We start from the raw sequence: 22,807 nt of genomic DNA, 5'->3' as shown, positions 1-22,807 counted from the left end.
ATAAATTAATGTAGTAATTATTACCTTTTCAGAAAACTTTCTAAGATGGCAAAACTATGTGCAATTTATACAATCAACTTGGTCTTTTTATTAACACACTCAAGTTAAATTTTTTGATTTGTCAGAAACTTCAATAATACTCCTTTGTACATAAAGGAATAAATTGTCACACAATGATTCCCCACCCAAAACATTTTTTAAATGTACACATCACACACATACATACACACACACACACCTGTTGCCATGTGGTTTTTTGCAAAAACCACACTGCTTGCTGGGAGCCCACATATATTTGTTTTCAGAAGAAGAGATGTGTTCTGAGCCTTCTCGTTTTACAGTAGATATGTTATCTGGAATGAACAATGGAGGTTCATCCAGAGAAAAACTTTTACTACTTCTTCGTTGGCGTGGCTGAAGGTTCTTCTCAGATTTTTTTACTTTAAGTTTATCCTCCTCTTTGATATGTTCTAAACCTAAATAGTCTATATCTTCCTTTACATGACTATTAGTTTTCATTGTTGCTGATAACTGCTGTTGCCTATGGATTTGTTTCTGGTTGGAATGTTGCAAATGTCTAGCATGGCTTGAAGTCATATGGTAAGAGTCTTTAGAACAACCTGGATGGCCATGCATTTTGTCACTCAAAGAATGAGCCAATAATTTAGGGGTCTGTACTAAATTTTGAGCCTGTGACCCTTTTTTCAATGTTGTATGAGTTTGATTTTTCACAGATTTGATATTTGGACCACTACTTTGTGATTTCACATTTTTATCAACTTGTTTTTTTCTTACTTTAACTGGCTTATGAAAATTTTGCTGAGATTCCTCAGCATTCCTTTTCATACTTTTAACTCCAACTCTAGTTTTGCTATGAATTTCTTGTTTTGCTGAAACAATTTTTTTCTGAGTACTTGCAGCTATGTTTTGCTTGGACTGAATCAGAGATTTAGTGTTCTTGGACTTAACATTCTTACAATCTAATGATATATTACTAGATTGATTGTTTCTGTCATCTTGAATTTCTGCTATTTCATGAGATACTATTTTAATATTTTCAACATGCTGTTGTAGACTTTGGTCAGGAGGATCACAAATACTGTTTTCTAAAACACTACTTTCTGATTCATTAGCAATAGCATCTTCACTCTTTAAATCAGTTTCACTAAATTCTGTAATATCTGAGTGTTCATCAGATACTTTAGTATCTGTTCCTTTAAGATTACTTAAAAGGTTTGCAGTTTCTTGAAGTAAGGGTACAGATTTAACAGTAGTTTCCACAACATCCTGCAATTCTGTTTTACATTCAGCAATCTCGTCCACAGAATTGGATAGAACTACATTATTCTTTTCTGTATTGTTTGGAGTTGAACAAGTAGTAACATCAGATGAGGCAGTAGCAGTCTCTGCTATCTCCATTTGGTCAACCTCTCTGGAAAATCTTAAGGTTTCCTTTGATGTATGATCAATACTTCCATTAAAATCCTTTCCTTCAAGATTAGTTTCAACTGTATTACTGGTAAGAGGATTATTATGTTCATGTTCTTCTTTATCTAAAAGCTTTAAAAATACTGCACTGTCACTCTTGGTCTTATCTTCTTTTTCTTCAGGGCTACAAGTCTCTGACAGATGAGGAGTAGTTAATGAATGGGATGGTACAGCTGTTTCTCCTTTGTGACATTTATGTTTAATATCTAGTTTGGCTTCATCCTTAAGTTCATGACAAGGTGATGATGCAGAATGACTTGAAGAAACTGTTAACACTTCAGGTACCTCTTCTGCTAACCCAGTATGTCGACTACTTCTTCTAACTTCTGCTTTGGGTGTTGTATAAACACCTTCTTCCTTATTTTGACACCTGTCCAGTTGTCTGACGCTTGTTTTTTGTGCAGATGCATTCTTCACAGCTGCTCTCTTTGAATTAGTTAAAGGTGTTGTATTTGAACGCTTGGCTATAGTGCTTTGTCGCAAACTTCGTACTTGTTCTATCACAGGAAAAAACAAAATAAAAATAACTTAGATATTTTAAAGTTTAATTTAATTTTAATACAAACCTGCACTGTATGTGGTACATCACTTTCTAAATATTTGGATTTGTAATCCCTTATTGATTTTCAAAAGAAAAGTGTACTCTTAGACAAAACGATTTTGCTGTGGTGGTATCATGCCTTGTTATAGTAAATTTTCCATTTTCAAAGTTCTCAGAATGATAGCTGTACAAAAATCCACAATTTGGACTATAAATGAATCTGAAAACAAAGGATGTTTTTTACTCAACCTTCTATACCTTTGAAAGGTATGATAACAAGAATAACAAGTAAAATGGATATATTACTTGACTTGAACAAGGAATCAGCAACATATTAAAAACATAATAAGTTTTTAAAAACCATCATTTCAGTGTAAAATTTTTGAAAATTAAAATCACCAGTCAGAAGTAGACTGAGCTAACCTCTATAACTCAATTTCAATGAATTTCTATTAAATAATTAATGTATTTTTGCTTATCATTACATTAACATGTAATTTTCCCCAAAACTTTGTCTCAGAAGTTTAAAAAGGAACACAATAATAAGCTGGAATCTCCAGGGATAATATATAATGTGCAGCACTTAATTCTGTCAAAAGACTTATGTCAGTTCTTCATGATCCATAATTGAAAATGAGAAAAATACATTGAGTGAACATCAAAGATGATCTCCAAACCCAATCAGAACCTAAAGTTTCAATTTTCCCCCATATCAGAATGACTTTTTAACAAGAAGAAAACTCCATTTTCTTCCCTGCCCTAATTTGTCTTGTATTGCAATGTAATAAACAGTGAAAAGTCCAGAAATCAGAAAAGCTTAAAAGAGATAATTGTCAAGTCAAATATTTAGCTCTGGACAAGTACTATTTTATTGTTTATGAAGGTAAAGTTATCAAGCATATCAAGGTATAAGTTATGTGACTTTTCCTTATGTTAGAAACTCATACCCCAAATTTCAGAATTTTATTTAATATTAAAATCAATAATTTGTCAATTTAAAAAAATAAACTCCAAGATTTCAACTAAATAAATGCAAGTTCCATTTATTGTATATACTGCAGATTTTTACTATCATGAGAATAATCCCTAATGTTTTGTATATCTGATTTTACAAATCTAACCATATATGAAATAATTCAATTGTTAATATTATATTATTTGAAACAGTTGTTATATTAACATTATATTATTTGTTTACAGATATTAAGAAAATATTTTCAATGTTTTCACTGATTGAGTAGTTATTAAGCAAAGGTTAAACCACCACCATCTTATCTTCCAACTATACTTTAACTAACATTGCAAACCTAGACTAAAGAACTACATTATAATTGTCAGAGATTATCACTTCTCTTCTTTTCTCAAAATCACATATAGTAATTAAATAATTTGTTTTCAAGGAAACAAACTAAAACAAAATAAATAATTCTCATTAATTGAAAAATACAAATGGGACTAAGTAAAACTAAAAACGTAAGGTGACTATGAATTATGAGACACTGAGCAATCACTGATTCCCATAAAATTTACAACCTAACAAATTTCTCTCTTGGAAATTGTACCCATTTACTAATTCAGTCAGTCTTTGTCTGTCTCTCTCTCAGAAAATTACCTTGTGCCATTAAACGAGGCGATTTTCTTGGTGATCTGACTGAAGTTTCTTCCACTTTGTCCCTCAAATTTCTGTTTGGCAAAATAAGTTCTTCTTCATCAATGGTATCATTACCACTTTCTTTAACAACTCCTTCATCCATAATATCATCAAGACCAACAACTGAAAAAACAAAACAAAAAACAAAACAAAAGATCTCAACATGCGAATAAAATAAATATAAATATAAAAGGATTCCTAAAAAGAAATGAGGAATCAAAATAGAATTGAAAAGCATGTGAGAAAGTTTAAATAAAACATTACCTCACCATAAAGTCTAAATGTATTCCCGATAGCAAAACATTATTTCCACAACTGAGTTCCAAGGATCATAGCTTGGCTCTTACTTCATATATTACAGAATGATAAATGGGATTAAATAATCAAAGAAGAAAAATTCTAATTAACAGATAATCAACAACCACCTAATTTCTTTTTAAGCCAGACCACCTGGCTAATCAAATTCAGATCTAACAAGGCACAAATTTAAGGATTGGTGGATTAAACAAGTTGATCATTAGTCCACTGGAAACCACAGAGAAAACTACAGCTTCATCAGAGTCAAATCTGCCGCAGGATTGGGATCAAGTGTCTGGTTCTGAAAAGGTACATATGGAACTTTCACAAGATACACAGGGAAGTCCTTAATATGTATATCTAGTCCTGAGAAATATTTATGGGGGGAAAAGATTGGTGACAAAAGTTAAGTTTGTTTCTTTCCAGGATGACAAGTGTGCCAAAGACTTTGATGAAAAGCTTAAAAGGATGGTCAAAACCAGCAATATTGCATCATAAAACCAAGGCCCCAATTCCAGAGGAATTCAGGGTAAAACTAATTTGGACTGAGATCAGAACACACAGCGTAGTAGTATTGAATTGTTCTCATTTAGTACTTATGGCAGACATACTATTTTGTCTTTGTAACTAAATGTATCATAAAATGCTAAAAATAAATTTTCTCTCAAACTTAAGAGAATTGCCATCCAAATGCGAAAGAAAAGGTAATAATATATGGAGCAGGCCACACTAACAAATTAAAATATTTTTGAGGCATTAAGCAAAAAGAGTTGGGAAGATCAATTGAGGGAAGGGAAGGAGCCTGCTGGATGAGAAAGATTATTAATGTAAATCAAAAAAAAAAAAAATCACCTTTCTAAAACTTGGCCAAATGCTTGTGGAAAATATAATTTTATTTATTGGGTAGCTACAGCCTAATGATTAAAAGGGACCTTAATAGTCATCTGGTATTGTGCTTTGAATACAAACAAAGTAGACTTATCTAGTTATTAAAACTTTTAAAGATATTGAGACTTTCTTAAAACTCACTATGCAGTACTGGTTATTTCCACATCTAATAAATAAGATGTGCTTCTTAACAATGAGAGGTAAAATTTTTGTATATCCTATTTTGCCAACTTTTGTTTTAAAATTTAAGAAATGAATGTCTTAAATTAAGCATCAACCTGAAATAAAAAATATACAACTATAATGATCTACTTCAATAGAATATTTTTATAAATTAGCATATTAGCATTTCCAACCCCCTAATACGTTAATTTAATGGATAACTTTTATCATCTTTATAATTTTTCACAGGAGCTCATGTTAATAGTTTAAAAATATATATTACTTGACTCTTACAATTATTAATTTCTACTTTGCAGATTAGATAAATAACTCAAAATATTAAATTACATGCAACAGTCAAACAGCTAGGAAAAAGCTTTTATTAAGTGCCTATTATGTGCCAGGTTCTCTGCTAAACACTTTTTTTACAAATATTACCTAATTTAATCCTCACAATAACCCTCATTTTACATTTGGAGAAACTGAAGCAAATAGAGGTTAATCACTTGCCTAGAGTCACAAAACTAGTTAAATGTCGGGGGCCTCACCTAAACTCAGGATTTCTAGTACCAAGCCCCCATACTCTATCTAACACTTGGCTGCCTACTAAGCACTGGAAGTGGACATATAACTCTGAGTCTTTCCTGACTCCACTTCCAGAGTTCTTCCTACTACACAGCAAACTATCCACTTCCTGAAAAGAGGTGATAGCTTCAAAGTTAAAGAATGAGATATATTTCTTAGACATGGCTAATGCAATAATTTATTTAATTCTACTATCCATTTTTATTACCAAAGTAACATGCATGGTCATACTGAGAGTGAAGTATACACAGGAAGGAAAACAGTTCTATAACAATGTTGTAGATGGAAAATCTCTCACTCCCCAAAATGAACCCTGTAATTATAATGACCAAGAAACTTGGACCACGAATAGAGTTGAAAAGTTGTCCCTCTTCCTTCTTTGAAGATGGTTGTACAGTATGACATATACTGTCAAACTTAGTTGACATGGTAGTTGGTTTTGCTGAACCACCTTTTATTTCTCTCTCTCTCTCTTTTTTTTGGGGGAAAGAAGGAAAGGATAACGGAAAGTAAATGTTCCTTCCCTTCCTTTAAAACACAATTCAAGTATCACTTTTAAAATAAAGTTGTTTCTTCCCTTTGTCCCCAGTTGCTAATCCCTTCTTCTAAACTACTTTTTTTTTTCTTTATGTGCATTCCATACACATTTATACATGTGTTATCTCTCTCATTAGTTATAGAATTTGAATTCCAATTTTAGCTGAGACTAGCACACAGCGTTTTAATAAATGCTTGCAGATTTACTCTGATATAAAAACAAAATATCAATAAAAAATGTTTAAGCCTATTATATGGAAGAAACTCAATCTTGATTCTTAAAAGGCAAAATTAGGACTAATGAGTAGAGTTGCAGAATCAGATTTAAGTCAGATGGTCATACTTAGGAATGTGTTAGTGTTTTAAATCCTTCTGTAGAAGGAAAAGAGTTAAATATGGATAACAATTTTAAATAAACATCTAAATCCTAGAGATCAGTGGGTAAAAAGAAAGATAACTGAGTTAATAGTTTTGTAGCATAATCTCTCTCTCTCTCTCTCTCTCTCTCTCTCCCTCCCCATTCCCACCACTACTACTATGCTTAAACCCTCTATTGGGTTAAAATTTAACTCTAGAGTTCCCATCCACCAACAAACATTTATTAAATACTAACTTACTATGTTCCAGGCCAATTAGAAAATGGGAAAAGGAAGTAAAGCTAATCAGGAAAGTTTCATATAAAAAATGGTGCTTATGCCAAGTTCTAAAGAAAAACAGGAACTCCAAAAGATGAGGGAGAGACATCAGGAACAGCCAGTGCCTTTAAAAGTTTAGGCTAGAAAATGAAATGTGTGAGCAAATTCAAATCGGTTTCTACAATTGGACCACAGAGTTCACAGAAGGGAGTAATAAAAGGACTAAACAAGATGGTGGCTGTGTGGAGAGAATGTGATATGCCCGAGACATGTGGAGATAGGAAGTGAAAAGATCTGGCAATAACTGAGTGTAAAAGTTAAAAGTCAAGGATGACACCAGTGACTAGGAGGACAGTGATTACCTCAACAATAATAACAAAATTTGAAAAGAGTAAGTTTGGGGAAAAGATACCATTTCTGCTTTGGATATGCTGAATTTAAGATGCTATGGAACACGTACAGAAAAATATCCTCTTGTTATTGATTCAAGGCTCAAATTCAGGAAAGACGTGGGGCTACATATATAAATTGGCATTATCGACTTAGGGAAGACAATGAAACGGAACTAAACCTATGCTTTGTAAGAGAGGAGCCTGTTTAAATGGTCAACCCAAAATTCTTGGGCTCTGGGATTAGTGGGAATGTATATCCTAACTAGTATTATTGGTGTTATTAAAGAATTCTTAGTCAGATGTGGGTTGGAAACAACTGCAACTTCATACAAAAATTCTACAAGAAAAAACTGATGAACAGAAACAACTTTACAGAAAGCCTGTTAATCTTAAGGTCATTTAAAGATGGAAAAAACCATGATCCTCATTACCCAAAATAAGTAGTTGGTAGATGGTAGAGTGCTAAGTGTGGAGTCAGAAAGATCTGAGTTCAAATTCAACAGCAAAGATTTAACAACTGTGTGACTGTTACTTAACCCTCTATTTCTTCAATTTTAAGATGAGGATAAAAACATCACTTACCTCATAGGTGTGTTGTGAGGATTAAATAAGACATCATTTGTAAAGCATTTATAACACCTCATTCATGTGTTATATAATTATTTATTAATTCCTTTCCATTTCGAAACACTGTTATGAAAATCTACAAAATATACTTAATGAAGGCATGAGAAAGGCCACCAAAAAAAAAAAAAAAAAAAGAGGCCACCTTTCATAAACCATATTCTATAGCAGATCACATTTTTACAGTCACATCATTAAGTTTCAGAGAGGGGGCAGCTAAGTGGTGCAATGGATAGAGCACCAGCCTTGGAGTCAGGAGGACCTGAGTTCAAATCTGATCTCAAACACTTAGTATTTCCTAGCTGTGTGATCCTGGGCAAGTCACTTAACCCCAAGTACCTCAAGGGGAAAAAAAAGTTTCAGAGAGGCACCTCTCTGAGGACCAGCCCTAAAGTAACAAAGACCAGAGTTCAGATTCAGCCTAAAGTAACCAGCCCTAAAGTAACAAAGACCAGAGTTCAGATTCAGCCTAAAGTAACAAAGACCAGAGTTTAGATTCAGCCTCAACTAACAAAGACCAGAGTTCAGATTCAGCCTCAGACACTTAATACTAGCTGTATGACTCCAGGAAAGTAACTTAAACCCAATTGCAGGAGGGAGGGAGGGAAGAAAAAAATTCTTTGCCCATAAGGAGTTTATATTCTACTGAGAGAAGATGGAATATAAAAAAGTAAATGAAAATTGAATGTCTTTTTGAGAAAGAGAAGATTAAAAACAGTTACTTTAATGTATAGCATCCTTGGTTGTTGAAAATTTGTATTTATGAATTATTAACATAATAATTTTTTTTAATCTCTCAGACAGACAACTCTGAAAAGGCCTCATAAATGAAATATTCCCTGAATATCTATCAGATTACTATTCCTAGGTCCTCTGCTAAGTTATTTAGTAATTTTAGACAAATTGTTTAATGTATCTCTCCTCTACTAGGTTTTGTTGTTTTTTCCTTTTAGCAAATCAACAAAGCATAGTGAGTAGAATGAACAACTGGTTCAGATTCAGACACTTGAACTGATGCCCTTTGTGATCTTGGCCAGACAAGTCACACTTGCCCTGAGCTTCTGTTTCTTCATCTGTAAGTTAGGGGTTAAGAAATACTTCTAATATCACTTACCTCAAAATTTTTTGGTAAATTTTAAATATTTGCATAGGACTTTGTAAACTGGAAGTCTCTGTATTACTGTAAGCTATTATTACTTCCATTAGAATTCATTATTTGGTAAAAATTGCTGGGAAAGCTAGAAGGCAGTCTGGCAGAAACTGGGCATAGATCAATCTTACACCATTTACCACAATAAAGTTAAAATGGATACATCACCTAGATATAATGGGAGATTTCATAAAAAAGTTAGGAGAACCTATTGGACTTGTGGATAGGAGAACAATGATAAACAAGAGATATAGAGCATTATAGGATATAAAATAGAAATTTTCTATTACATAATATTTTAAAAGTTTTAGGGGCAGCTAGATAGTACAGTGGCTAGAACACCAGTCTTGAAGTCAGAAAGACTTCAGTTCTATTCCAACCTCAGACACCTAAAATTAACTACCCTTGTGTGACCCCTAGGAAAGTCACTTATCCCCTGACTGCCTCACCAAAAAATAAATTAATTAAAAATTAAAATTAAAAGATTTTATTAAAAAAAAAAAGCCAATGTAACCAAGATTAAAAGGAAAACAGAAAATGGGAGGAATTTTAATAGTTTATAAGATAAAAGTCTCACCTCTCAAACATAAAGAACTTTCTCAAATTTGGAAGAATACAAATAATTCCCCAATCAATAAAGTCAAAGGCAGTTTTTTGATGAAGAAACCAAAATTACATATAGTCATATGAAAAAGGCCCTAAATCAATATGGATTTTAAAATTGCAAAACAATTTTGAGCTATCTCATACCTATCAGATTAGCTAAAATGATAGAAGGGGAAAACAAATGTTGGAGAGATGGAAAAACTGGGACACTACTTCATCAGTATGACTAATAGAATGTTGTACACAGTAATAGCAATACTATTCTAAGAAAACTTTTGAATAATTGGAGTATTATATTCAAAGACCTTTGAAGAGGCTATCCATGGCCAGAGAAAAAACTGATAGATATATGTATATATAGTTCGGTTTTATACATACATAGTCTAATGGTAGCCGCCTTCTCTAATATGGGGAAGAAGGGAAAAAGTGCACAGCAGAAAACAAAGAAAAAAGCTCAGAAAATCAGGGTACTTTTGAAAACAATGTATAGTATTCAGGTTTTTTTTTTTTAAGTAAACAGCATGAAATGAAAATTTATTGACTTCTTTTTTTGTTGTGCTATATATGTGGAAATATTCTTTTTTTGTTTTTTGTACTTAAGTTCAAAATGAATAATTTTTTTTTAAAGTATAGTATTTAAGAAGCGAAAATATTACTTTAAAAGGCTCTCTATTGACAAAATATCTCCCATACATATGTCAAAATCATACATTTCCTCAAAGTTTTAGAACTTTATTTAATAAACCTGTTATTAATGTTAAATGAAGCTACAGTAGGGAGACACTTTACAGAATCTATCTAATCTATCTTCCACAGAACAGCCCTTCAAATATTTGATGATTACAGGATTCCTGAGATTTATTTTCTCCAGACTAAGTACATCCAGTTCCTTTTAAACCATATGATCTAAAAGTATTTTAATTACCCTAACCACCAATCTCTAGTTTATCAAAACTTTCCCTAAAACTCAGAATTATAATTTAAATTGGGGAGAGAATGGGGATGTATGCTAACAATTAGTACGTCCTTAAAAAGAAGTTGACGGTGATTTATGTAAAATGTACAAAAAAAAAATTCAGAGAGATAATAATACAGCTTTGAAACCAAAATGTTGAATTTATTGTATTCTTTGAGTAAAGGAAACTTGTTTTCATGTGCAATTTTTTTTCCTATGCTTATATGGAAAATGACTTTATTCCATTATTTTTATCAAGTGCAGAATAACAAATAAAATTTAAAAACAAAGAAATATAAATAGATCAGGAGTTTTTAACCTGGAGACTATGAACTTAAAAAAAATTTTTTTTGATAAATGCTTTTTATATAATTATATAATTAAAGAGCTTCCTCTGTAATCTGATTTATTTTATTCATTTAACAATATTATCTAAATAGGCCCTATATATAGGCTTCACCAGATTGGGATATGTGACACCAAAAAAAAGTAAGAGCTCCAGCTCTACATTCCCAGAGATTTCCTCTAGCTCCTTTTTTTTTCTTCTAAATCCCTACCAAATTCCAATTTTCTTAATAAAATATCAATATATGATAAATAAGGGAAAATGTAGAGTAAGAAAGGTAAAATTCCTGTTTGGTATTTAAAATCTTCCACAATAAAACCTGGAGTCAACTCCTGTCTCAGATACTTATTAGCTATGACACCTTAGGTAAAAGTTACTTAATTTCTGAGTCTCAATTTTCATCACCTCTAAAATGTCTTTATTGGATTATTAATCATCACTCCCTTTTATGTACACTATAGTTTAGTCAAATCCTTCTTCTTGTTCTTTACACTAAAAATTCCATCTCCTACAAATCTCCTATACCAGCCCCATCTCTGGAATGTGCTCCCTACTCCTGACTTTTACTATTTCTTAGTTCCTTTTAAAACAAAATTCAAATACCACTTCCTACAGGAGACTTCATCTGAATCCTCAAATCAGTATCCACCCAAATTACTTTATTTTTACCTTGCATATGCTTTGTTATTTATTAACATGCATTGATATGATCTGCTCTAAGAGAATGTTAAGTTCCAAAAGAGGGTTTCACTTTTTGTTTTGTTGCTCACAGTAATTAGGCAAGATATATGCTTATTGTCTTTAATACATGCCAATTGTCTAATTAAACATTAGCCCCTCTCAGAGCTTCAGTTACATATGTAAAATGAAGACAACACACCTGTAGAGTCCATTTCTGCTATTCCTTCAATCCTGCCCCCCCACCACGCTTTCCTCTTTCCACCAGGCATTTCAACTATTTTTGTTGTTTTCTCTAAGATACTATGTAAATTTCAAAAAGTGAAGAAGGCTATTAAATTAAGTAATTAAGAAATTAAAAGGCATATTCCAAATGAATCCCCCAAAACAGGAATCATATTTCAAGAACAGACTACTGTTACTACCCAAACCCACCACTTCCACAAAACAGAAAAGAGTTCAGTTCAAAAACTTGGCATCACATTTCTGGAAGGCATATAGTTTCTGCTCTAAGTGTTCATTAAAAAGAGGTTTGGGTTTCCAAATATAGAAATATCTGCATTTTTAAGGATGTTCAGTTATGTCCCGATAAAGTTACTGGATTAAGTAGTACTTTCATTGTGAAAATGTTATCTTGAAACCGTCAACCCTGTGAAAAGGCCCCTTTGACTGAGTTATCATTAATCTAAAATGTCATTTCAAGCAATGTGGGGAAAATCTACATCTTGGTCTTTTTCAGTCTGCTAAACAGGACTTGTCTCACAAAACTTTGGAAAAACTCCATTATTGATAATAATGAAGTACAAATTATGTTTTTAATTTGGAGGAATAGTAAATAAAAGGGAAAAAGAAATGAATCAACACTGCTCTTCCCCTAACAAATTTAGCAAATTCAAATAACTTAGCATGACATGTAATGTTCACAATTTCAACAATTTGTATTATTCAACATAAAGAATATACTAAGTGCCTACTATGCACAAGCCAGAATGTTAGGTTTCTGAGGTACAAAATTTAATAAATAAAATCTTACTATGATACTAGGAGTAATACATAATGAGGCAGGAGAATTAGATTAGTATAACACATTTAAACTGTACAGTAAACAAACATAAAAAGCTATATTATTCATAGTATAAGAAAGCCAGTGTAGCTATGCGACTCAGAATACAGTCAAGTAATTTAGATATAGACAATTCTGATTTCTAACCCTGTAATTGGCCCCGAGTATCAAGACTGAAAGAAAAAAAGGGAACAAAATGCCTAATAATTTTTCAGAATAATTGTACATTGAAACTTAGTTCCCCTTACATCCAAGTTACACATACACTCATTAAAAAAAAAAAAAAAAAAAAAAAAGATTTGAAATTTTTAAAAGTTTAAAGGCACATTTCTATCATTTATTATTTTTGTGACCTTGGAAAAATCATTTAACTCTCGGGGCCTAAGTTCAGGGATATTTTTAATATCATTAAATCACCTTATAAGATAAATAGCCTTTAACATTTAATTTAAAGTACAATTTCTAAGTTTCAAACACTATAAAATTTCAGAATATCCATTAAATGAGAAATCTCTACCAATGGCTCTTAATTCCTTTTCTTAGCATTCTAAGCTTTTACTTTCGGTAAATGATTCTCTACTCTCACCTTAGCTCCATCATTTCCCTCCTGATTGCCCCAATGTTAGCCCTTCCCTCCCCCTACTTAGATTAGGGGAAGGGGAAGGCAATTAAGAGATCATTTCAGAAACTCTATATATAAAGAGAAGCTCCAGGCCTCTCTATTCATCATTTCCCACCAAGCAAAAAAGATTTGCCCAGGTTTGGTACCATCTTCCAGTTTCTAGCTTTTCTTTGCGTTGGTCTTACCTACTTGAAGGCAGGGTCTGATTAGTGTGAGACTTTTGCTAATCCTTTTATATCTAAAATTTAATATAGCACCTGGCATACAGTAAGCATTTAATAACTGTTTACTGACTGATCTCAGGGACAAGTTATCAATAATTATATTACCATTTGTTACTTTTTTTATTGAATCTAAAATTCACTTGTAAGCTTTTTAAAAGAAAGGAAATTGTTTATCATATCCACAAAGCATTTCAATCCTAAAGCAGATGAAACCTAAGTTTCAGTGAGGCTAATAAAATTGTAATTAGAGACATTAATAGTAAGATATAGTTAAATTATAAAACAAAAATGCTGTTGTGATCTGAGTAGAATATACTGTCCTGAGCATGAGCATTAAAATGTGATCTATCATTTTTAAAAACATTATTTTAATAAAATAAGAGTAATACTTAAAATTTTGCTAAAATAGATCAACAAAATCTTTAAAGCACCAATAAGAGAGAAGTGAAATTTTGCCTAAACTATCCATTTCCCTTCTTTTCAACTATACATTTTGACAAATATATAGTTCTACAAATATGAAAATTTATCATCGATCATCAAATTGCTATTTATGCATGAAACATTTTCCTTTATCGGTCAGCAAACCACGTGGACCAAAGCCTACCCATAAATCAATTTTTTTATTATCAGAGAAAATTAAAGTATTTTAAATTTTCTTAATACAATAGAACTTTAAGCAACTGGATTTTGTCCTCCAATTGCAGTCTGCAAAACTGTTTTAAATGTGCTATCTCTTCCAGAGACTTTTCTTGCTGTACCCCAAGCTAACACTTCATTTGTTCCTCTCTCTATCCTGAGGAGAGGGCCACTGAGATTAAGCCCTGAAGGAATCAATTTCAATGGAGTAGGGGGGAAAAGTGAGAAGGAAAAAGCCAAGTCTTACAATCCCAGCATGAGAGACAACATGAGCAGGATGAGGGAGGAAGACTTGAGTCGGTTATCCTGTTTAGCTGGAACACTGGATAAAGAAACGCGAATTTCCTGAAGTTCCCTTTCCCCTTCACACTGGTCTCCTGGTTCAATGCCTTTGCATAGGCATATTAGCTTTTCCAATCATCTAAGACACTTAGTAGTTGTGTGATCCTGATGGAGACATTTAAATTGCTTTAGTTTCACCTCCCAGGGTTGGTGTGAAGATAAAATGAGATAACATTTGTAAAGTGCTTTGTGAATATTAAAGCATTATATGAATGCTAACATAGTATTATGCTCACTCTGTCTCTTAGAGGACTCGTTTCCTTCAAAGCTGTATCTTCTCCTACAGATAGCTTTTGCTGTTTCTTAGTGGTTAGTCCTCACACACTCTTCTCAAATTGTCATGAATATACTTAGATTGCATCCCCCTAACAGAAACATAAGCTCCTTGAAGATAGAGAATGTTGTTATTGTTTTTTTTCCTCAGTCTTTCACAGTGCTTTAAATATAGAAGCCAATTGGATTGGTTTGAGCAAGGCTGAGACGGACCATCAACATTAGACTAAGGAGTTTATTTGATAAAGCAATAAAAAAGCAGCATGTTAAAGTAAAATACCAATCTCTGACATATATTAGCCACATGATTCTAGCAAATCAGTAAAGCTTTCAGTGCATCTAGACAACTTTCTAAGGCTACAAATTGCAAAGAATGGAATGAACTAAACTGACAGAAGTGGATTACTATTCAAAAGTTTTCTTTCATTAATAAAATTACAGGCCTATTCTCTATTGCTAAAGGATAGGAAGCTAATAAATTTGTTTTGTTTTGTTTTTTAGTACTAGGAAAATGTTCCATTTGAACAAAGGGAAGCTATCTCTACTATATTTCTCTAATACAGAGTGGCAAAGTAAAGTTGCTAAGAAAGAATTGGTCAAGGATCTCATTTCACAAGTGATTTGTTTAGAAAAATTTTTGCTTCAAAATTCAAGTAAGTCTTAGAAGGGTTAAATTTGTTTCACTAAGGATAATCAATTGCTATGTTATTATAATCATCTGTTGTCTGATATATATTATATTGTCTGTATTGTCTAACATTGTTTAGTAAGATTTCTATTAAGTTTTGACTAAGGGGTAGAGCAAATAGGGGAAATTTTTAAATAGAAATTATTTCAGGGAAGATAGGTCTTGACTAAATGTGGAAGGGCTTTGGACAAACAGAAAGAAAGCCTGAAGTCACTGGGTGGATTAGAGAAGATGCAGAAAAGAAAACAAAGCTTCACCCAAGGCCCTATACCAATTTTTTTTTTCTCCTAGATCTCCTTTATCACCAAACTACAGGTTGCCAATGACTACCAGTAGGATGGTAAAAGAGGGAATCATTGTCACCTGGGACAATGTTTACATATAAAGTATATCCCAGTCTTGAAAGTCAGGACACTTAAGTTGAAATTTTCATTTATTAGCTGTCTGCCTCCAGGCAAGTCATTTAATATTTCAAAGTTTCAGTCCCAGTTCAGTTGAAAAGTAATTTAGTGGAACACTTTACTTCCAGGATAACCCTTCAGGGAATAAGAAAGGCATCAAAGTTATAGCCTTGGACCTGGAATTAAAAAGACCAGAGTTCAAATGTGGTCCTAAACATTTACTAGCTCCGTGACCCTAATTAGACAAGTTACTTAACCTGTTTACTTCAGTTTCCTCATCTGTAAAATGAGAATAAAAACAGCACCCATTTTCTACAGTTCACCTGAATATCAAATGAGATATTTGTAAAGTACTACTATATAAAACTACATATAATAGTTAACAGGTTCAGTTACTTAATTTCCCAAATCACAGTAGATACCTACTATGCACTACACAATGTACTAAAAATTGATATTCACAATAACCATTAGAGTTAGGCATTATTATATCCATTTTACAGTTGAGGAAACTGAAGTTAAGGACTAAAGGGACTTGCCCAAGATCACTCATCTAATTAAGTGTCTTGGAACCAATGTACCACATAGCTGACAGGAAAGATTACAAAATCCATTACATAACTGCATTAGAATAACCACCTAGGACCATTTAAATATGGGAATATTTAATAAATATCCCACACATCACAATAATCACTAAAAGCATAATGCAATAACTGACATTTCAAAATTAATACCTAAAGTTATTTTTTCAGCATATTTAAGACAATGATATTATTAATTCATGTTCTTCATCTTTATGATGACCTTTTCAAACCTTCCAATGGTAAATTCTTTCTTTCCATTATTCAGTACTAGCTACACTTGTCTGCTTTCCACATCCTGATCCCTTTATGAACCAGTTCAATTCTATATTTTCCTCTTCTCAAGCCTCTTATCCCACTAAGTATTTCTGATTTTGTCCTGTCAAGATTCATCTCTGGATTATTTCCAATATGCAATGACTTTTCTTCTTCACAAAATTCAGAATGGGTCCTCTACAGGGATTCCTACGGTCTTCCATAAATTTCTCCTGGCTTCCTCCATCAATTAATTTTCTTGGCTAAGAATCTCGCTTCCTATTTCACTGAAAAATTGAGGTTATTCACTTAAGAACATGCCCACCCTGTCTCACAAGAAGAGTTAACCCTTGTTCTTGGAGGGAAAAACTCCTCTATATGCACAAATGCTCACATGCTGTCTTCCCCATCAGATTCCTCTCTCTTTCTCTATTGTCCCCACTTTCTCACTTATCTTCACTCTTTCCTTTATTGGTTACATCCCTATGGACTACATACTCACATCTCCCTCTCTGTATCTCTCTTCCCAACTATCTACATCAATGCCTCCATTTCCTTTCTTTTCATTCTCTTAGTCTGACTTTCCACATCATTCTCATCAAAATTACCAATAATCTTTTTGCAAAGTCTTTAGATTTCTCAATTGTTATGCTCCTTGATCTCTCTTCTGTCTTTAATATGTGTATAACTCTCTTCAACTATTATAGTCTTTTCTATAGGTTTCCTGTATTTCCCTCCTAATTCTCTAAAAAGACCATGCCTTCTCAGCCTCCGAAGCAATACCAAAAAACCATGGATATCTCCCAAAGTGCTCTTATCTTTTTCCTCAATACAATTTCTATACGGTGAATTCTCAGAACCATTTATACAGACCTACTCTCTCACTTCACGTCCAGTCTTACAGCTGCAAACTGCCTATTAGACATCTTCAATTAGATGCTACATACACATCCTGAACTCATTATTTTTCCTCAACTTCCCTCCAAACTTCACTATCCCAAACATCAAAGCACACAATATAGGTTTTATTTTATTGCAGCATCATCCTCAAAACTCTGCTCTTTCACATGCCCCATCTTATCCAAACATTACTTCTATCTTGCAATATCTTTCATAAAGGTTCTTCTCAACACTGCCATAATCATGGCACAGAGTCCCATTACCTCAAGCTTGGACTTAAAAGTATTTACTTCCTGGTTGGTGTCTACCACAAGTCTCCCCTACACTAATCCTTTCTTCTTATAAGTTACCAAAATAATCTTCCTAAAGAACAAAGCTCTTCCTAAAGATATATATCACACCTGTCCCCACTTAATAAATTACAGGGGCTCCTTATTACCTTCACAATCAAATCACAATAAAATTCTGTAGCATTCAGAGACCTTTATAACCTTGCCCCTTCCTACTCCTACATACACCTTTCTGGTGTTCTAATATTCCCTTCTTCCCCAGACACAAATTCTCTGATTCAGTGACACTGATCTTTCTTGCTGTTCATATAATAAGGTACTGCATCTCCCAACTGTATATTTTCATTAGCTGTCTCCCACACTTAGAATTCTCTTCATCCTCATCTCTTATCTCCTAACTTCTTTGTCCCAAAAGCCCACATTCAACAAAATTACTTTCTCCAGCATTCTCCTTTATTGATAATTAATGCATTCTCTTTGAGATTATGTGTATTACATGTTTGTACATAGCTGTTTACATGTTGTCTCCTATATTTGACTGTAAATTCCTTTTGCCTTTTTATATCTCCAGTACTTAGTACTAGACTTATTATAACTTAGTAAATGTATGCTTATATGACTTTTTGATTTGATAAAGTACATTTTGGAATAGTTATCTACACAAAAGATTTATTAACGTATGCTCACAGATTTGACTAAAATGGACCATAAAGACCATCTAATCGATGGAGAAACCAAGACAGAGAAAGGTTCAGTTACTTGCTTACAGTCACAAAGGTATTATAAGCCATAAACCAACTAAAACTGTTTTGAGCTCATAACAGGGCAAAAGCATATGAAAAATTAACCACTGTGAAATCCCTTACTCCTTTAGTATGATTACTATAACATAAAATAATAGTTCCAACTAGACCCAAACCAATTTTTGTCCACTTCATCCACACACACACACACACACACACACACACACACAGTCATTAAGTCAAAACTCAACTAGATATTTACTAGCATAAGTGACTAAGGCAAACTATAAAATTAGGAAAGGTGGGTTATAATGATTTTTAACCAAAAACTAATTTATAAACATGATAAAGTTTTTTACATGATAAATTTCTACACAATTTTATCTAGAAAAATTAAAAGCGCTACATTAAATTCCAAACTTAGAAATAATTTGGTTTCCAAGACATAATAAAAATCATGTTTAATAATCCTAATATTAATGTCAAGAGGCATCCTTATCAATGGCAAATTCTATTAAATTATTCTTTGGAAATCTTGTAGGAAGTAATTTCTATGTCTTGAGTACATACTGGAACTGACATTTAAAACATTCACTGGTTTCAACCTCTTAAATGTTATATTTAGTAGCACTCCAGATAAAATACCCATATGAAGATGGTTCCACAACAGTGATAACCCATTCAGAAATATCTGTACTTAGGAAACTGTACTCATTAAATGTTCAACATGATTTAAAAAAACCTAATACTAAATTAATAAAAGTCATACTTACAAAAACTTTTATCAATGTATAACTTTTATCAAATCTTCATTAGACTTTCAGTATACATGTCATTTAAGCATAGCTACAAATTTTCAAAAAAGTTTAAGAGTCTACACAGGCCAACCCCCTCAACTTTAATAATAAATATAGAGAGCATGTTGTTAAAGAAACGGGTAATGAATACCTAAAAATTAAGATAGCATGGCTTTACCAAAATCAGGTCAAACCAGCTAAGAACAACCGTTTTCAGTAAACAAATAAAAATTGGAGTGGTGATGGGTACAATTCTTTGGATATATGCAGAAGTGTCTACTGTGAGTGTGTATTTGTGTGTGTGGGTGGGTATGTGGGTGTGTGTGGGGGGATGTTTTAAAAGAACAAGTTACATTACAATATTCTTGCTTTCATTTTTAACAGGGTTTCTTACTATAGATTGCAACATAATAGATAAATATGCTATTTTGAGGAGGGAGAGCATTGCCAATTAAGGAAAAGCTTCACTGAGTAACAATTAGAACTGGAATAAAGCCCTATATCAACAGCTATCATCTATATAGTGCTTTAAAATTTGCAGATTCTACATTTTCATCATTTGACACAAAGTAAATCTGTAAAATAATCTTAAAAATATTGCTATCTCCACTTTTATCAATAACTTAATAAATGTAAAGTATTAAAAGGGATTTAATAATCAACTTCATAAATTCAGAACAGAAGAGGCATAAAATTTGGGCATAAACTCAATGAACTCGGTGTGATTACAGCAGCCAAAAAGACTAGTTGAATCATAAAGAGTTTCACTTAGAGGCATACTGTCTAAGACAAAAGAGATTACAATCTTTCTGAGCTCTGCCTTGTTCAGCTCATACTTATTCTGCGTTCATTTATGATTACATTTTAAAAAGATCACATCTAAGTTGGAGTATGTTCAGAAAAGGACAAGTTGTTTAAAAAATTCAAGGGGAAAAAATGACTATCTTTAAGTATATTGAACAATACATATATGGAAGAGGAACTAAGACATTCTGCGTTAGCCAGGGATAACAAAATTAGTAGGAAAAATACATGAGAGCTTTATGTTGTAAAGAGTCAGATTTTTAGGTTTGATAATTAGGGAAGTTTGTACTTAAGATAAGAATCTTTCAAAAGTAGAAAAAACTACCTTTCATAGGGAATTCTTCTTCAGGGAAAGACAGGCCATAATGAACAGAGTCACTCCCAACTCTGAAATTCTGAGATTTAAATATAAATATCTCCAAGTGCTAAATACCTTGCAGACAGAATGTCCACTTCAAATTATATCAAGAAGTTTATAGCACTTTTTAAATTTCTCAATAGAATAAAAGCTGGCAAACAAAATAATCTGTATTGCAAATAAATTTATAAAACTCAAAGCCATATTTACAAATTGTTTTTATATGTCTGATTTGATTCCTCACAAGTGCTCTTATTTGTTCTTTTACAGGTGAGGAAATTGGGGCTGAGAGAGGCTTAAGAGAGCTGCCTAGGATTTCAGCTAGAAAGAGTCTGAGGCAGGAATTAAATTAGGTATATGTTACTCCAAGATTAGTAACCTATTCAACACATCACGTAGCTGCCAATTATTATTTTGTTTGTCTATATATGTAAAGACAGGAACTAGACCTATGATTTCATTAGTATAGGTGAAGTTCCAAATAAGAAATCACTCTCTACAGGTTAGCACCTTCATAGTGAGTTCCCTAAACAAAGCAAAGAAAAATGACTTGCTTCTAGAGTCAGTAGTAGTAGAGGCAAGATTTGAATCTGCATCATTCTAGTTAGTGTTGACAACAGGTTTCAGAGCAAATTTAATCCCAAAAGAACTACCCAAATCATAAAAACATCAATTACACTTTGAATAGGATTCAAATATGTACCTACCTCCACTGATAAAAAGTAAAACAAATTCATGGAAAGTTTCTAAGAAATCCTAAATTAGCATAAATCAGAAACAATTATCTCAAAAATTTTCAATGGACTTAAACATTCCACTAATTATAAAGGTACTAAAAGGCAGCATGAATATTGGAATAAAGCAATAGAATCAGGCACCAGATGAAACCCGGCTCACATCCTAGCTCCTGGCATTTAGCATGTTATATCACCCCAGCCAAATTATTTCACTCTCTGAAGGGGTAATCTTACTATGTAAAATAGGGATAATCATATAAGTTAGAATATCTAATATCTTCACAAGGCAATATTAATATCTAGAGTATCTTCTCAAGGTGACAATAAGAAAAGTACTTTATGATTCAATTATCCATTTATAGACAGATATGCTTTTCTGGCAGAATGGCCAACTTGAAAGTTACAGCTTCTGTTTATCTTTACATATACACATACACACAAACATATATATATACTCATACATAATTACCTCTCCCTTTCTCTTCTACCACTACCATCTAGGTATACCTTTAAAATATCGGTAAAATTTTTGAATTAATATTTTTAGGCCAGGTTCCAAAAACTTTGTATGGTATCAACTATATATACACTACTCTGATTTACCCAAGTGAGTTTCCTGGAAAACAAATTTATATCAAGAGAGTAGAAATTGACCTAACTATTATCTTCCAGAAAAGATTATTTTGCTGCCTTCTGAGCCCTTAGCTACACTACAAAGAATGACAGTTTCTTACTTCCATTTTATCTATCTGGATGAAACTACTCTCCTAGTTAGCAAAAATGAAAGAATCATGACAGAGTAGATAAATTGTCTATTCCAACGAATAAAAAAATTAAACTTTCCCCAAATTTCCCAAAAGTTAAACTATCCTAAATCTTTTGGCCTGTCTAAAAAGTGAATGCTACATGTGCAAATCTGCCATTATCTTTAAAACATTAGGATGAAAAGCAAACATATCCCACTAATGCCTCAATCCTTTGAGGAGAAAAAGTAATACAGATTACAACACTTCAAATTATAACACTACTTAAGAGCAATTTCACATTTTAATAAGTAAATGTCTCACTGAAATTAAATTGACTAGCTTAGGAATAACAAATGAAGGCATGGAATTTAAGCAGAGAGGAAAAAAGGAAGACACACATTGTCAATATGGTTTTTTTTCCCTAAACCATGAACTCCCTACTAAACTATTACACTGAAATTCATTCATGAACTATTTAATCAGAAAAAGGAAATCATTCATAAAATATTAGTCAAGGTTTACCCAGCACTGCAGAATGGATGTTAAAATTAAAACAAGTTATATTAGATGTCAAGGAATATCCCCCTAAAAAAGGAAAACAATTTAGTAAATAAAGCACCTCCTTCTAGTACTAAAGCTATTACTGAAATAAATTGTTTTCTGCAGACTGGATGGGTTAAAAAAGAAAGAAAGAAAAGAAAGAAAACAATTACTACAATTTATCAAATTCTTACTAGGTGATGATCTTATTTCCTCCCACCAATTTTGTTCTCCTTCAATTCTGGTCATTATTTGGCTTCGGGCAT

The 22,807-nt window shown here is 32.5% G+C and overlaps 1 protein-coding gene across 2 annotated transcripts in view; it reads right to left on the bottom strand.

Annotated features, from left to right (window-relative positions):
* Nucleotides 1-22,807, bottom strand: part of PHF3 (PHD finger protein 3) — a 104,327-nt gene that overhangs the window by 47,632 nt on the left and 33,888 nt on the right. For both annotated transcript variants that reach the window (XM_051997208.1, XM_051997209.1), the window contains 2 exons: nucleotides 3,642-3,803; nucleotides 239-1,985 (listed from right to left, as the gene is read on the bottom strand). In XM_051997208.1, the coding sequence (XP_051853168.1) occupies nucleotides 239-1,985; nucleotides 3,642-3,803 (1,909 nt within the window). The remainder of the gene's footprint in view (nucleotides 1-238; nucleotides 1,986-3,641; nucleotides 3,804-22,807) is intronic.

This window comes from Antechinus flavipes, chromosome 4 (genome assembly GCF_016432865.1).
Source record: "Antechinus flavipes isolate AdamAnt ecotype Samford, QLD, Australia chromosome 4, AdamAnt_v2, whole genome shotgun sequence".
Lineage (NCBI taxonomy): Eukaryota > Metazoa > Chordata > Mammalia > Dasyuromorphia > Dasyuridae > Antechinus > Antechinus flavipes.
This window is presented reverse-complemented; position numbering and strand designations above follow the sequence as displayed.